Source organism: Oncorhynchus clarkii, chromosome 12, assembly GCF_045791955.1.
Source record: "Oncorhynchus clarkii lewisi isolate Uvic-CL-2024 chromosome 12, UVic_Ocla_1.0, whole genome shotgun sequence".
NCBI classification, from domain to species: domain Eukaryota; kingdom Metazoa; phylum Chordata; class Actinopteri; order Salmoniformes; family Salmonidae; genus Oncorhynchus; species Oncorhynchus clarkii.
In genome coordinates this window covers 99453063-99471868 of record NC_092158.1, presented here as the reverse complement: position 1 = coordinate 99471868, position 18806 = coordinate 99453063, and the positions used below count along the sequence as shown (strand labels likewise).

Sequence of the window (18806 nt, the reverse complement as noted above, 5' to 3'; positions counted from 1 at the left end):
CAGGAAACCCTGGCTGGCAGTGGTACATTGTACATGTGGTTCAGAGGCAGAGGCTTGGACCTCTAGACCACCCCGAGCAACATGTTTTAGATAGACTAAATATGTAGAGAAGCCATCTTATAACCTTCAAACGGTTGGGTTTAATTGATCAAACAGTAGCCATGGGTGTTTAATAGGTGCATCTGATTGGACGTCACTGGTGTCTGAGGTGTTACTGAGGGACTAACAGAACCAAACTCCTAAATGAATGTAGAATTCATACGGGCTCTTCCATCTCTTATAAAGCACTTGTTTCAGCTTGGATGTTGGACACAAACAATAACAGTTAGGCTGAGTTTTATTGAAACGCGTCATGGCGATGACACTCAACTGGCACCCTATTCTCTATAGAAGGCTCTGGTCCAAAGTAGTGCACTACGCAGCGAATAGGGTGCCATTTGAGAGTGTCGGAACACTTCCTGGAGGCGGGCTCATGCAGCAGGGGCGTGACCAATCAGCTTCACCTCAACGGGGTAGTGGTCGCTGACAGCCAATGCCTGAGAGGGGGAGAGAGAGTAGAGCTGTACCAGTAAGACACTGTTACTCTACCTAGCTCAACACCAAACATTTAAAATGGGCTACTAAAATCATCCTGATTAGAAGGCAAATACAAGTAGCTGTCTCCTATTGACTGAGGTAAATGTTCAGTCTCTTATTGACTGAGGTGAATGTTCAGTCTCTTATTGACTGAGGTGAATGTTCAGTCTCCTATTGACTGAGGTGAATGTTCAGTCTCTTATTGACTGAGGTGAATGTTCAGTCTCCTATTGACTGAGGTGAATGTTCAGTCTCCTATTGACTGAGGTGAATGTTCAGTCTCCTATTGACTGAGGTGAATGTTCAGTCTCCTATTGACTGAGGTGAATGTCTCCTATTGACTGAGGTGAATGTTATGTCTCCTATTGACTGAGGTGAATGTTCAGTCTCCTATTGACTGAGGTGTATGTTCAGTCTCCTATTGACTGAGGTGAATGTTCAGTCTCCTATTGACTGAGGTGAATGTCTCCTATTGGCTGAGGTGAATGTTCAGTCTCTTATTGGCTGAGGTGAATGTTCAGTCTCTTATTGACTGAGGTGAATGTTCAGTCTCCTATTGACTGAGGTGAATGTTCAGTCCCTTATTGACTGAGGTGAATGTTCAGTCTCCTATTGACTGAGGTGAATGTTCAGTCTCCTATTGACTGAGGTGTATGTTCAGTCTCCTTTTGACTGAGGTGAATGTTCAGTCTCCTATTGACTGAGGTGAATGTCTCCTATTGGCTGAGGTGAATGTTCAGTCTCTTATTGGCTGAGGAGAATGTTCAGTCTCCTATTGACTGAGGTGAATGTTCAGTCTCCTATTGACTGAGGTGAATGTTCAGTCTCCTATTGACTGAGGTGAATGTTCAGTCTCTTATTGACTGAGGTGAATGTTCAGTCTCCTATTGACTGAGGTGAATGTTCAGTCTCTTATTGACTGAGGTGAATGTTCAGTCTCCTATTGACTGAGGTGAATGTTCAGTCTCCTATTGACTGAGGTGAATGTCTCCTATTGGCTGAGGTGAATGTTCAGTCTCCTATTGACTGAGGTGAATGTTCAGTCTCCTATTGACTGAGGTGAATGTTCAGTCTCCTATTGACTGAGGTGAATGTCTCCTATTGACTGAGGTGAATGTTATGTCTCCTATTGACTGAGGTGAATGTTCAGTCTCCTATTGACTGAGGTGTATGTTCAGTCTCCTATTGACTGAGGTGTATGTTCAGTCTCCTATTGACTGAGGTGAATGTTCAGTCTCCTATTGACTGAGGTGAATGTCTCCTATTGACTGAGGTGAATGTCTCCTATTGACTGAGGTGAATGTCTCCTATTGGCTGAGGTGAATGTTCAGTCTCTTATTGGCTGAGGTGAATGTTCAGTCTCTTATTGACTGAGGTGAATGTTCAGTCTCCTATTGACTGAGGTAAATGTTCAGTCCCTTATTGACTGAGGTGAATGTTCAGTCTCCTATTGACTGAGGTGAATGTTCAGTCTCCTATTGACTGAGGTGTATGTTCAGTCTCCTATTGACTGAGGTGTATGTTCAGTCTCCTATTGACTGAGGTGAATGTTCAGTCTCCTATTGACTGAGGTGAATGTCTCCTATTGGCTGAGGTGAATGTTCAGTCTCTTATTGGCTGAGGAGAATGTTCAGTCTCCTATTGACTGAGGTGAATGTTCAGTCTCCTATTGACTGAGGTGAATGTTCAGTCTCTTATTGACTGAGGTGAATGTTCAGTCTCCTATTGACTGAGGTGAATGTTCAGTCTCCTATTGACTGAGGTGAATGTTCAGTCTCCTATTGACTGAGGTGAATGTTCAGTCTCCTATTGACTGAGGTGAATGTTCAGTCTCCTATTGACTGAGGTGAATGTTCAGTCTCCTATTGACTGAGGTGAATGTTCAGTCTCCTATTGACTGAGGTGAATGTTCAGTCTCTTATTGACTGAGTCAATTTTGCTTGTTTTTGCTGAGAGTTTTTAAATTGTGTAGAAATGCACAGACTAGAGATAAGAGTTTATTTACTGTTGAGGGGAGGCCTGACTTGAGTTTAAGGTGAAATTTGCAGAAATCGCTCCTCCATTTCCTGGTTGCTAAAATTCTAATAGTTCCGCTAATTTCATTGTATGTGACAAAACTAACAAGTGTAGAGAATCCTTGTACCATATAAACTGCTAAGAAACAACCCAAAATATCCCACTTTTTTGGTTAAAGGTCGACTCAGTGAGATGACGTTGAAATGAGCCCTTGCTGAGACTTTGCTCTTGACACAGTCCCAAAATGTAGGTGCACAGGTGCTCTTCACGCTGCTACAACGTGGTAGCTACGGGACCAGAGCAGAGGAGAAGTTTAGGGCAGGTAGCCTATTGGTTAGAGCAGTGGTCACCAACCGGGTCGATCGCCATCCACTGGTCGATCTTCAAGGCATTCCTAGTCGATCACCAAACATTTCTGTCGGAAAGCCAACGATAAAGGCTTGTTTGACTTTTTTTGTATTCGTGTTGCCCTGTTGGTGCACTTGATTCAGAAGCCCTGTTGGTGCACTTGATTCAGAAGCCCTGTTGGTGCACTTGATTCAGAAGCCCTGTTGGTGGTTGGTGCACTTGATTCAGAAGCCCTGTTGGTGCACTTGATTCAGAAGCCCTGTTGGTGGTTGGTGCACTTGATTCAGAATCCCTGTTGGCGGTTGGTGCACTTGATTCCCATTTTGAACCGAATCATTTGTCTGAAAAGACAAACTCCGCCTACCCGGCGGACCGGGAGATCTGTGGCTTAATCGAGTTCTCATACTGCGCTGGCCAATCGGATGTCTCAAATCAACGTTCCTACAGCTTAATCGACCAGTAGTTGGTGACCACTGGGTTAGAGCGTTGGTCCAGTAACCCAAATGTTGACGGTTCCAATACCCGAGCCGACAAGGTGAACAATCTGTCCATGTGGCCTCGAGCAAGGCACTTAACCCTGATTCGCTCTATGACTGACCCTGTAAAACAACACCTATCATACTACTATGACTGACCCTGTAAAACAACACCTATCATACTACTATGACTGACCCTGTAAAACAACACCTATCATACTACTATGACTGACCCTGTAAAACAACACCTATCATACTACTATGACTGACCCTGTAAAACAACACCTATCATACTACTATGACTGACCCTGTAAAACAACACCTATCATACTACTATGACTGACCCTGTAAAACAACACCTATCATACTACTATGACTGACCCTGTAGCACAACACCTATCATACTACTATGACTGACCCTGTAAAACAACACCTATCATACTACTATGTCTGACCCTGTAAAACAACACCTATCATACTACTATGACTGACCCTGTAAAACAACACCTATCATACTACTATGACTGACCCTGTAAAACAACACCTATCATACTACTATGACCCTGTAAAACAACACCTATCATACCACTATGACCCTGTACAACCACACCTATCATCCTACTATGACTGACCCTGTAAAACAACACCTATCATACTACTATGGCTGACCCTGTAAAACAACACCTATCATACTACTATGACTGACCCTGTAAAACAACACCTATCATACTACTATGACTGACCCTGTACAACAACACCTATCATACTACTATGACTGACCCTGTACAACAACACCTATCATACTACTATGACTGACCCTGTAAAACAACACCTATCATACTACTATGACTGACCCTGTAAAACAACACCTATCATACTACTATGACTGACCCTGTAAAACAACACCTATCATACTACTATGACTGACCCTGTAAAACAACACCTATCATACTACTATGACTGACCCTGTACAACAACACCTATCATACTACTATGGCTGACCCTGTAAAACAACACCTATCATACTACTATGACTGACCCTGTAAAACAACACCTATCATACTACTATGGCTGACCCTGTAAAACAACACCTATCATACTACTATGACTGACCCTGTAAAACAACACCTATCATACTACTATGACTGACCCTGTAAAACAACACCTATCATACTACTATGACCCTGTAAAACAACACCTATCATACTACTATGACTGACCCTGTAAAACAACACCTATCATACTACTATGACCCTGTAAAACAACACCTATCATACTACTATGACTGACCCTGTACAACAACACATTACACTGCACCTATCCGGTGTACGAGACAATAAAACATAAACATTGAAAGTTTAGCCTCGCGCTTCAATGCTATCAGTTGTGTAGATTGACCTGATATTGTGTTGACTTCGTGCCACATCATCTGACTGAGTCCACCTTTAAGGGTTAAGAGTTGTTACCGTGCTGTGGCTGAGCTTCAGGTGAGTCATGTAGTTGAACACCTCAGCCGACCCAGGGACCACTCCTCTCATCATCTCAGTGGTGGCCACCACCCTTCACAACCAGACCAACAGTTAGTCTGTGAGTGAGTGAGTGTGTGTGTGTGAGTTTGTGTGTGTGTGAGTTTGTGTGTGTGTGAGTTTGTGTGTGTGTGTGTGTGTGTGTGTGAGTGAGTGAGTGAGTGAGTGTGTATGCTAGGTCTGACCTGTCGTGGGGGCAGGTTGTGTGTGTGTTGGAAATGTGTGTGTGTGTAAATGTGTGTGTGTGTGTGGTTGCATGTGTATAGGTGTATAGGTGTCTCTGACCTGTCTTAGGGACAGTCGGTGTTAGAGACCGTGGTGTCAGCGTGGTCAGGTATCAGCCAGTGTGTGTGTGGGTGTATAGGTGTCTCTGACCTGTCGTAGGGACAGTCGGTGTTAGAGACCGTGGTGTCAGCGTGGTCAGGTATCAGCCAGTGTGTGTATAGGTGTCTGACCTGTCATAGGGACAGTCGGTGTTAGAGACCGTGGTGTCAGCGTGGTCAGGTATCAGCCAGTGTGTGTGTGTGTATAGGTGTATAGGTGTCTCTGACCTGTCGTAGGGACAGTCGGTGTTAGAGACCGTGGTGTCAGCGTGGTCAGGTATCAGCCAGTGGGTGTGTGTGTATAGGTGTATAGGTGTCTCTGACCTGTCGTAGGGACAGTCGGTGTTAGAGACCGTGGTGTCAGCGTGGTCAGGTATCAGCCAGTGGTATCTGTGGTCTGTGAAGAGACGTATCCGCTGCCAGTCTGATCCACTGACGTAGCGACAGCCTGCGTTGAAGTCCCCCAGCAGCACTATGTCCTGCCAATCAATCAATAAATCAATCAATCAATTCATCAATCCATCAATCAATTCATAAACCAATCAATCAATTCATCAATCAATCAATCAATCAATCAATTCACCAATCAATCAATCAATCAATTCATCAATCGACCAATCAATCAATCGACCAATCAATCAATCAATTCATCAATCAATCAATCAATTCATCAATCAATCAATTCATAAATCAATCAATCAATTCATCAATCGATCAAACCTTTGTGTGCAAGTCAAGTGTCATGTTTTAATGTTATGTGCACCGGGACAGTGAAATGCCTTTTATCTTGTAAACTCTAAACCCCCACAATGCAATAATCAACATCAATGTAGTACAACACTGAACAAAACAATAAACCCAACATGCAACAATTTCAAAGATTTTACTGAGTTACAGTTCATATAAGGACATGAGTCAATTTAAATAAATTCATTAGGCTCTAATCTATGGATTTCACATGACTGGGCATGAATAAAGATGCATCATTATGTCTAACAGTTGTGTTATATTTCAGTCTTCTGTGATGAATATAAAGGGTAATATTGGGATTGAATCTCAACATGGAATACATTTAAACTCTAGAACTCAATAGTATGAAGGGGTTCTTAATGTTTTGTACACTCAGTGTAAATGATGGTTGTATGTCCGTGTGTGTGTGTGTGTGACGGTGTGTGTGTCCGTGTGTGTGTGGAGTCAGTATACATGTGTCAGTGTGTGTGTGTGTGTGTTAGTGTGTGTGGAGTCAGTATGCATGTGTCAGTGTGTGTGGAGTCAGTATACATGTGTCAGTGTGTGTGGAGTCAGTATACATGTGTCAGTGTGTGTGTGTCCATGTGTCAGTGTGTGTGTGTCCATGTGTCCATGTGTCAGTGTGTGTGTGTCCATGTGTCCATGTGTCAGTGTGTGTCAGTGTGTGTCAGTGTGTGTCAGTGTGTGTGTGTCCATGTGTGTCAGTGTGTGTGTGTCCATGTGTGTCAGTGTGTGTCAGTGTGTGTCAGTGTGTGTCAGTGTGTGTGTGTCCATGTGTGTCAGTGTGTGTGTAGAGTCCATAGAGAGAAAATTAAATCAAAGCCAGTATTGAAGTCCCCTAGCAGAACTACTACAGAGGAGGAGTGTGTGTGTGCCTGTGTCTGTGCCTGTGTGTGTGTGTGTGTGTGTGTTGTATAGTCACATTGGTGTTCCAGCGAGCTCTGACGTCAGCGGCCACATCGTACAGAGCATCAACCTCCTTCACTGCCGAGTCTGGAGACGTGTGTTGAGGTATCAAAACAAAGTTCCCCACAGCTAGAAGAGAGGGAGGGAGGGAGGGAGGTGGGGAGGGAGGAAGGGAGGGAGGTGGGGAGGGAGGGAGGGAGGTGGGGAGGGAGGAAGGGAGGGAGGTGGGGAGGGAGGGAGGGGGGGAGGTGGGGGGGAGAGAGGGAGGTGGGGAGGGAGGAAGGGAGGGAGGTGGGGAGGGAAGGAGGGAGGAAGGGAGGGAGGTGGGGAGGGAGGGGGGAGGTGGGGGGGAGAGAGGGAGGTGGGGAGGGAGGAAGGTGGGGAGGGAAGGAGGGAGGTGGGGAGGGAGAGAAGGAGGTGGGGAGGGAGGGAAAGAGGGAGGGAGGGAGGTGGGGAGAGAGGGAGGGAGAGAGGGAAGGAGAGAGGGAGGTGGGGAGGGAGAGAGGGAGAGAGGGAGGTGGGGAGGGAGGGAGGGAGGGAGGCAGAAAGGGAGGGAGAAAAACACCGGAATGGAGAGTTAAAGATTTAATATCTTCATTAATCAGTTCCAAAATGTTTTACAGCAGTCAAGTTTTTCAAGATATTCAGCCTGGTCTCATAGACGAGATGTATATCATAGATGATATAGATAGACTAGATATTCAGCCTGGTCTCATAGACGAGATGTATATCATAGATGATATAGATAGACTAGATATTCAGCCTGGTCTCATAGACGAGATGTATATCATAGATGATATAGATAGACTAGATATTCAGCCTGGTCTCATAGACGAGATGTATATCATAGATGATATAGATAGACTAGATATTCAGCCTGGTCTCATAGACGAGATGTATATCATAGATGATATAGATAGACAAGATAGTCAGCCTGGTCTCATAGACGAGATGTATATCATAGATGACATAGATAGACTAGATATTCAGCCTGGTCTCATAGACGAGATGTATATCATAGATGACATAGATAGACTAGATATTCAGCCTGGTCTCATAGACGAGATGTATATCATAGATGGCATAGATAGACTAGATATTCAGCCTGGTCTCATAGACGAGATGTATATCATAGATGATATAGATAGACTAGATATTCAGCCTGGTCTCATAGACGAGATGTATATCATAGATGATATAGATAGACTAGATATTCAGCCTGGTCTCATAGACGAGATGTATATCATAGATGATAAAGATAGACTAGATATTCTGCCTGGTCTCATAGACGAGATGTATATCATAGATGATATAGATAGACAAGATATTCAGCCTGGTCTCATAGACGAGATGTATATCATAGATGACATAGATAGACTAGATATTCAGCCTGGTCTCATAGACAAGATGTATATCATAGATGATATAGATAGACTAGATATTCAGCCTGGTCTCATAGACGAGATGTATATCATAGATGATATAGATAGACTAGATATTCAGCCTGGTCTCATAGACGCGATGTATATCATAGATGACATAGGTAGACTAGATATTCAGCCTGGTCTCATAGACGAGATGTATATCATAGATGATATAGATAGACTAGATATTCAGCCTGGTCTCATAGACGAGATGTATATCATAGATGATATAGATAGACTAGATATTCAGCCTGGTCTCATAGACGAGATGTATATCATAGATGATATAGATAGACTAGATATTCAGCCTGGTCTCATAGACAAGATGTATATCATAGATGATATAGATAGACTAGATATTCAGCCTGGTCTCATAGACAAGATGTATATCATAGATGATATAGATAGACTAGATATTCAGCCTGGTCTCAGACGAGATGTATATCATAGATGACATAGATAGACTAGATATTCAGCCTGGTCTCATAGACGAGATGTATATCATAGATGATATAGATAGACTAGATATTCAGCCTGGTCTCACAGACGAGATGTATATCATAGATGATATAGATAGACTAGATATTCAGCCTGGTCTCATAGACGAGATGTATATCATAGATGATATAGATAGACTAGATATTCAGCCTGGTCTCATAGACGAGATGTATATCATAGATGATATAGATAGACTAGATATTCAGCCTGGTCTCATAGACGAGATGTATATCATAGATGATATAGATAGACTAGATATTCAGCCTGGTCTCATAGACGAGATGTATATCATAGATGATATAGATAGACTAGATATTCTGCCTGGTCTCATAGACGAGATGTATATCATAGATGATATAGATAGACTAGATATTTAGCCTGGTCTCATAGACGAGATGTATATCATAGATGATATAGATAGACTAGATATTCAGCCTGGTCTCATAGACGAGATGTATATCATAGATGATATAGATAGACTAGATATTCAGCCTGGTCTCATAGATGAGATGTATATCATAGATGATATAGATAGACTAGATATTCAGCCTGGTCTCATAGACGAGATGTATATCATAGATGATATAGATAGACTAGATGGAACTGTAACGCTGGGAGTCGGGAAGCAGGTTCAGGGAGTGTATTTAATAAATGAAAATAGAACAAAACAAGAAACACGGGTACAGACATGAACACTGGACCAGAAACAATAACGCCTGGGGAAGGAACCACAGGGAGGTGATGGAGACAGACAGTTGAAGTGGGAAGTTTACATACACTTAGGTTGGACTCATTAAAACTCGTTTTTCAACCCCCCCACAAATGTATTGTTAACAAACTATAGTTTTGGCAAGTCGGTTAGGACATCTACTTTGTGCAAGTAATTTTTACAACAATTGTTTACAGACAGATTATTTCACTTATAATTCACTGTATCACAATTCCAGTGGGTCAGAGGTTTACATACATTAAGTTGACTGTGCCTTAAACTGCTTGGAAAATTCCAGAAAATTATGTCATGGCTTTAGAAGCTTCTGATAGGCTAATTGACATAATTTGAGTCAATTGGAGGTGTACCTGTGGATGTATTTCAAGGCCTACCTTCAAACTCAGTGCCTGACATCATGGGAAAATCAAAAGAAATCAGCCAAGACTTCAGAAGAAAATTGTAGACCTCCCCAAGTCTGGTTCATCCTTGGGAGTAATTTCCAAACACCTGAAGGTACCACGTTCATCTGTACAAACAATAGTACGCAAGTATAAACACCATGGGACCACGCAGCCGTCATACCGCTCAGGAAGGAGACGCGTTCTGTCTCCTAGAGATGAACGTACTTTGGTGCGAAAAGTGCAAATCAATCCCAGAACAACAGCAAAGGACCTTGTGAAGATGCTGGAGGAAACAGGTACAAAAGTATCTATATCCACAGTAAAATGAGTCCTATATCGAGATAACCACAGTTGACAGTGCATGTCAGAGCAAAAACCAAGCCATGAGGTTGAAGGAATTGTCCGTAGAGCTCAGACAGGATTGTGTCAAGGCACAGATCTAGAGAAGCGTACCAAAACATTTCTGCAGCATTGACGATCACCAAGGTCACCATAGTGGCGTCCATCATTCAATTGGAAGAAGTTTGGATCCCACCAAAACACTTCCTAGAGCTGGCCACCCGGCCAAGCCGAGCATTCGGGGGAGAAGAACCTTGGCCAGCGAGGTGACCAAAAACCTGATGGTCACTCTGACAGCGCTCCACCAATCAGGCCTTTATGTTAGAGTGGCCAGATGAAAGGCACTCCTCAGTAAAAAAACACATGACAGCCAACTTGGAGTTTGCCAAAAGGCACCTAAAAAAACCCTAATGTAAATAGTCCGGGTGGCCATTTGATGAATTGTCCAGCGGTCTTATGGATGGGGGGGGTAGAAGCTGTTTGGAAGTCTTTTGGTCCTAGACTTGGCGCTCCGGTACCGCTTGCCGTGCGGTAGCAGAGAAAACAGTCTATGACTTGGGTGACTGGAGTCTTTGACAATTTTTTGGGCCTTTCTCTGACACCGCCTGGTATATAGGTCCTGGATGGCAGGAAGCTTGACCCCAGTGATGAACTGGGCCGTACGTACTACCCTCTGTAGCGCCTTACGATCGGATGCCGAACAGTTGCCATACCAGGCGGTGATGCAACCGGTCAGGAGGCTCTCGATGGTGCAACTTTATGATGCAAAATGCTTCGTGACACTTTGCTTCTTGAAAGTCTAATATCTTGAAAACTTGCCTGCTGACACGCAACACATCCTGGGACTGACAGTATCAACAGGACTAATGGACTGACTGTATCAACAGGACTAATGGACTAATGGACTGACTGTATCAACAGGACTAATGGACTGACTGTATCAACAGGACTAATGGACTGACTGTATCAACAGGACTAATGGACTGACAGTATCAACAGGACTAATGGACTAATGGACTGACTGTATCAACAGGACTAATGGACTGACTGTATCAACAGGACTAATGGACTGACTGTATCAACAGGACTAATGGACTGACTGTATCAACAGTGGACTAATGGACTGACTGTATCAACAGTGGACTAATGGACTGACTGTATCAACAAGACTAATGGACTGACTGTATCAACAGGACTAATGGACTAATGGACTGACTGTATCAACAGGACTAATGGACTGACTGTATCAACAGGACTAATGGACTAACGGACTGACTGTATCAACAGGACTAATGGACTGACTGTATCAACAGGACTAATGGACTGACTGTATCAACAGGACTAATGGACTGTCTGTATCAACAAGACTAATGGACTGACTGTATCAACAGTGGACTAATGGACTGACTGTATCAACAGGACTAATGGACTGACTGTATCAACAGGACTAATGGACTGACTGTATCAACAGGACTAATGGACTGACTGTATCAACAGGACTAATGGACTAATGGACTGACTGTATCAACAGGACTAATGGACTAATGGACTGACTGTATCAACAGGACTAATGGACTGACTGTATCAACAGGACTAATGGACTGACTGTATCAACAGGACTAATGGACTGACTGTATCAACAGGACTAATGGACTGACTGTATCAACAGGACTAATGGACTGACTGTATCAACAGGACTAATGAACTAATGGACTGACTGTATCAACAGGACTAATGAACTAATGGACTGACTGTATCAACAGGACTAATGGACTAATGGACTGACTGTATCAACAGGACTAATGGACTGACTGTATCAACAGGACTAATGGACTAATGGACTGACTGTAACAACAGGACTAATGGACTGACTGTATCAACAGGACTAATGGACTAACGGACTGACTGTATCAACAGGACTAATGGACTGACTGTATCAACAGGACTAATGGACTGACTGTATCAACAGGACTAATGGACTGTCTGTATCAACAGGACTAATGGACTGACTGTATCAACAGGACTAATGGACTGACTGTATCAACAGGACTAATGGACTGACTGTATCAACAGGACTAATGGACTGACTGTATCAACAGGACTAATGGACTAATGGACTGACTGTATCAACAGGACTAATGGACTGACTGTATCAACAGGACTAATGGACTGACTGTATCAACAGGACTAATGGACTGACTGTATCAACAGGACTAATGGACTGACTGTATCAACAGGACTAATGGACTGACAGTATCAACAGGACTAATGGACTAATGGACTGACTGTATCAACAGGACTAATGGACTGACTGTATCAACAGGACTAATGGACTGACTGTATCAACAGGACTAATGGACTGACTGTATCAACAGTGGACTAATGGACTGACTGTATCAACAGTGGACTAATGGACTGACTGTATCAACAGGACTAATGGACTGACTGTATCAACAGGACTAATGGACTAATGGACTGACTGTATCAACAGGACTAATGGACTGACTGTATCAACAGGACTAATGGACTAACGGACTGACTGTATCAACAGGACTAATGGACTGACTGTATCAACAGGACTAATGGACTGACTGTATCAACAGGACTAATGGACTGTCTGTATCAACAGGACTAATGGACTGACTGTATCAACAGTGGACTAATGGACTGACTGTATCAACAGGACTAATGGACTGACTGTATCAACAGGACTAATGGACTGACTGTATCAACAGGACTAATGGACTGACTGTATCAACAGGACTAATGGACTAATGGACTGACTGTATCAACAGGACTAATGGACTAATGGACTGACTGTATCAACAGGACTAATGGACTGACTGTATCAACAGGACTAATGGACTGACTGTATCAACAGGACTAATGGACTGACTGTATCAACAGGACTAATGGACTGACTGTATCAACAGGACTAATGGACTGACTGTATCAACAGGACTAATGGACTGACTGTATCAACAGGACTAATGAACTAATGGACTGACTGTATCAACAGGACTAATGAACTAATGGACTGACTGTATCAACAGGACTAATGGACTAATGGACTGACTGTATCGACAGGACTAATGGACTGACTGTATCAACAGGACTAATGGACTAATGGACTGACTGTATCAACAGGACTAATGGACTGACTGTATCAACAGGACTAATGGACTAATGGACTGACTGTATCAACAGGACTAATGGACTGACTGTATCAACAGGACTAATGGACTGACTGTATCAACAGGACTAATGGACTGTCTGTATCAACAGGACTAATGGACTGACTGTATAAACAGTGGACTAATGGACTGACTGTATCAACAGGACTAATGGACTGACTGTATCAACAGGACTAATGGACTGACTGTATCAACAGGACTAATGGACTGACTGTATCAACAGGACTAATGGACTAATGGACTGACTGTATCAACAGGACTAATGGACTAATGGACTGACTGTATCAACAGGACTAATGGACTGACTGTATCAACAGGACTAATGGACTGACTGTATCAACAGGACTAATGGACTGACTGTATCAACAGGACTAATGGACTGACTGTATCAACAGGACTAATGGACTGACTGTATCAACAGGACTAATGAACTAATGGACTGACTGTATCAACAGGACTAATGAACTAATGGACTGACTGTATCAACAGGACTAATGGACTAATGGACTGACTGTATCAACAGGACTAATGGACTGACTGTATCAACAGGACTAATGGACTAATGGACTGACTGTATCAACAGGACTAATGGACTGACTGTATCAACAGGACTAATGGACTGACTGTATCAACAGGACTAATGGACTGACTGTATCAACAGGACTAATGGACTAATGGACTGACTGTATCAACAGGACTAATGGACTAATGGACTGACTGTATCAACAGGACTAATGGACTGACTGTATCAACAGGACTAATGGACTGACTGTATCAACAGGACTAATGGACTGACTGTATAAACAGGACTAATGGACTGACTGTATCAACAGGACTAATGGACTGACTGTATCAACAGGACTAATGGACTGACTGTATCAACAGTGGACTAATGGACTGACTGTATCAACAGGACTAATGGACTGACTGTATCAACAGGACTAATGGACTGACTGTATCAACAGGACTAATGGACTGACTGTATCAACAGGACTAATGGACTGACTGTATCAACAGGACTAATGGACTGACTGTATCAACAGGACTAATGGACTGACTGTATCAACAGGACTAATGGACTGACTGTATCAACAGGACTAATGGACTGACTGTATCAACAGGACTAATGGACTGACTGTATCAACAGGACTAATGGACTGACTGTATCAACAGGACTAATGGACTGACTGTATCAACAGGACTAATGGACTGACTGTATCAACAGGACTAATGGACTAATGGACTGACTGTATCAACAGGACTAATGGACTGACTGTATCAACAGGACTAATGGACTGACTGTATCAACAGGACTAATGGACTGACTGTATCAACAGGACTAATGGACTGACTGTATCAACAGGACTAATGGACTGACTGTATCAACAGGACTAATGGACTGACTGTATCAACAGGACTAATGGACTGACTGTATCAACAGGACTAATGGACTGACTGTATCAACAGGACTAATGGACTGACTGTATCAACAGGACTAATGGACTAATGGACTGACTGTATCAACAGGACTAATGGACTGACTGTATCAACAGGACTAATGGACTGACTGTATCAACAGGACTAATGGACTAATGGACTGACTGTATCAACAGGACTAATGGACTGACTGTATCAACAGGGCTAATGGACTGACTGTATCAACAGGACTAATGGACTAATGGACTGGCTGTATCAACAGGACTAATGGACTGACTGTATCAACAGGACTAATGGACTGACTGTATCAACAGGACTAATGGACTGACTGTATCAACAGGACTAATGGACTGACTGTATCAACAGGACTAATGGACTGACTGTATCAACAGGACTAATGGACTGACTGTATCAACAGGACTAATGGACTGACTGTATCAACAGGACTAATGGACTGACTGTATCAACAGGACTAATGGACTGACTGTATCAACAGGACTAATGGACTGACTGTATCAACAGGACTAATGGACTGACTGTATCAACAGGACTAATGGACTGACTGTATCAACAGGACTAATGGACTGACTGTATCAACAGGACTAATGGACTGACTGTATCAACAGGACTAATGGACTGACTGTATCAACAGGACTAATGGACTGACTGTATCAACAGGACTAATGGACTGACTGTATCAACAGGACTAATGGACTGACTGTATCAACAGGACTAATGGACTGACTGTATCAACAGGACTAATGGACTAATGGACTGACTGTATCAACAGGACTAATGGACTGACTGTATCAACAGGACTAATGGACTGACTGTATCAACAGGACTAATGGACTGACTGTATCAACAGGACTAATGGACTGACTGTATCAACAGGACTAATGGACTGACTGTATCAACAGGACTAATGGACTGACTGTATCAACAGGACTAATGGACTGACTGTATCAACAGGACTAATGGACTGACTGTATCAACAGGACTAATGGACTGACTGTATCAACAGGACTAATGGACTAATGGACTGACTGTATCAACAGGACTAATGGACTGACTGTATCAACAGGACTAATGGACTGACTGTATCAACAGGACTAATGGACTAATGGACTGACTGTATCAACAGGACTAATGGACTGACTGTATCAACAGGGCTAATGGACTGACTGTATCAACAGGACTAATGGACTAATGGACTGGCTGTATCAACAGGACTAATGGACTGACTGTATCAACAGGACTAATGGACTGACTGTATCAACAGGACTAATGGACTGACTGTATCAACAGGACTAATGGACTGACTGTATCAACAGGACTAATGGACTGACTGTATCAACAGGACTAATGGACTGACTGTATCAACAGGACTAATGGACTGACTGTATCAACAGGACTAATGGACTGACTGTATCAACAGGACTAATGGACTGACTGTATCAACAGGACTAATGGACTGACTGTATCAACAGGACTAATGGACTGACTGTATCAACAGGACTAATGGACTGACTGTATCAACAGGACTAATGGACTGACTGTATCAACAGGACTAATGGACTGACTGTATCAACAGGACTAATGGACTGACTGTATCAACAGGACTAATGGACTGACTGTATCAACAGGACTAATGGACTGACTGTATCAACAGGACTAATGGACTGACTGTATCAACAGGACTAATGGACTAATGGACTGACTGTATCAACAGGACTAATGGACTGACTGTATCAACAGGACTAATGGACTGACTGTATCAACAGGACTAATGGACTGACTGTATCAACAGGACTAATGGACTGACTGTATCAACAGGACTAATGGACTGACTGTATCAACAGGACTAATGGACTGACTGTATCAACAGGACTAATGGACTGACTGTATCAACAGGACTAATGGACTGACTGTATCAACAGGACTAATGGACTGACTGTATCAACAGGACTAATAGACTAATGGACTGACTGTATCAACAGGACTAATGGACTGACTGTATCAACAGGACTAATGGACTGACTGTATCAACAGGACTAATGGACTGACTGTATCAACAGGACTAATGGAAACAAATACACATGTTTTTGAGTTAATTATTTTTTTATGTAAAGGAACCTCATATTTTTCCTCCTCTCTCTCTCTCTCTCTCTCTCTCTCTCTCTCTCTCTCTCTCTCTCTCTCTCTCTCTCTCTCTCACCCCCCCCTCCCCTTCTACCTGTGTAGTTCGAGGAGAACATGACAATGAAGGGTTCTCTGATGAAGGTATCTGTACCGCAGGGCTCACAGCCGTCATCGTACGTGTAGTTCTTAGCCACAGAGACCGTCTCCTCTCTATCATATAACAGGACAAACACACACTTTAGGAGAGGGTTTCAGTGTTTAGTGCAGCACAGAACGACAAAGTACAAAACAGAACAGAACCTGTACAGATAGAGGTATCTCTCTGTATATTACCTGTATAGGTAGAGGTATCGCTCTGTATATTACCTGTACTGGTAGAGGTATCTCTCTGTATATTACCTGTATAGGTAGAGGTATCTCTCTGTATATTACCTGTACAGGTAGAGGTATCTCTCTGTATATTACCTGTATAGGTAGAGGTATCTCTCTGTATATTACCTGTACAGGTAGAGGTATCTCTCTGTATATTACCTGTACAGATAGGGGTATCTCTCTGTATATTACCTGTACAGATAGAGGTATCTCTCTGTATATTACATATATTACCTGTACAGGTAGAGGTATCTCTCTGTATATTACCTGTACAGGTAGAGGTATCTCTCTGTATATTACCTGTATAGGTAGAGGTATCTCTCTGTATATTACCTGTACAGGTAGAGGTATCTCTCTGTATATTACCTGTACAGATAGGGGTATCTCTCTGTATATTACCTGTACAGATAGAGGTATCTCTCTGTATATTACATATATTACCTGTACAGGTAGAGGTATCTCTCTGTATATTACCTGTACAGGTAGAGGTATCTCTCTGTATATTACCTGTACAGATAGAGGTATCTCTCTGTATATTACCTGTACAGGTAGAGGTATCTCTCTGTGTAGGTACTGCGGCCCAGTTCCTCGCTGACAATGTGACTGTACCTATAGGGAGACAAGCCTCTGACAACAAAGAAATATAGTTATTAGACAACACACATTACAAAGTCTTTATATCGGAGGGGCTGTCATTGGTTAGTGGATGTAATATTGTTTCAGGGCTGTGATTGGTCTTACTTGTTGACGTGCTGCATCAGTTTGTTGGTTGCTGATAGGTCAGTGTCTCTTACTTCCTGGATCAGCACGATATCATAACGGTGCACTATCTAATACATAAAACAATCATCATCTAAATGAATAACAACTAAGGTTCCCGGACACAGCCTGGTCTTGGACTAAGAAGTACTTTCAAATGGAGAATCTACAATCACTTTTAGTCCCAAGATGTTATGAGATAAAACATGATATTGTGATGTCATGAGATAAAACGTTACATTGTGATGTCATGAGATAAAACGTTACATTGTGATGTCATGAGATAAAACGTTACATTATGATGTTATGAGATAAAACGTTACATTGTGATGTCATGAGATAAAACGTTACATTGTGATGTTATGAGATAAAATGTTACATTGTGATGTCATGAGATAAAACATTACATTATGATGTCATGAGATAAAGTGTTACAATGTGATGTTATGAGATAAAGCTCTACCTGAGTGATGATGTCCATGAGGGTTGAGTTGGAGGACTTCTTGTCTCCGAATGTCTTGATGTTGAAGGCTCCTAGCAGCAGACAGCCTCCCAGCTGCACCAGGGCCAATAGGAACAGCACTAACAGACAGGCTACACGCATTCTAGG

General features: G+C 42.6%; 1 protein-coding gene across 1 annotated transcript; it reads right to left on the bottom strand.

Moving 5' to 3' along the window:
* Nucleotides 1–281: 281 nt before the first annotated feature.
* LOC139421742 (deoxyribonuclease-1-like) lies at nucleotides 282–18806 on the bottom strand. The gene is made up of 8 exons (XM_071172863.1): nucleotides 18660–18806; nucleotides 18179–18267; nucleotides 17978–18064; nucleotides 17160–17275; nucleotides 6938–7050; nucleotides 5590–5744; nucleotides 4883–4976; nucleotides 282–536 (listed from the first exon to the last, which is right to left on the bottom strand). Exons 1-8 carry the CDS (start codon nucleotides 18798–18800, stop codon nucleotides 471–473), a joined length of 861 nt encoding a protein of 286 aa, XP_071028964.1. The 5' UTR covers nucleotides 18801–18806; the 3' UTR covers nucleotides 282–470.

Bases quoted from the DNA above. Each gene is read 5' to 3' on its own strand.
- LOC139421742 (XM_071172863.1), bottom strand. From the start codon at position 18,800: ATGCGTGTAGCCTGTCTGTTAGTGCTGTTCCTATTGGCCCTGGTGCAG. The intron at 18,268-18,659 runs GTAGAGCTTTAT...TTTATGTATTAG, and splicing joins TCATGGACATCATCACTCAG to ATAGTGCACCGTTATGATAT. The intron at 18,065-18,178 runs GTAAGACCAATC...CTTTGTTGTCAG, and splicing joins CTGATGCAGCACGTCAACAA to AGGCTTGTCTCCCTATAGGT.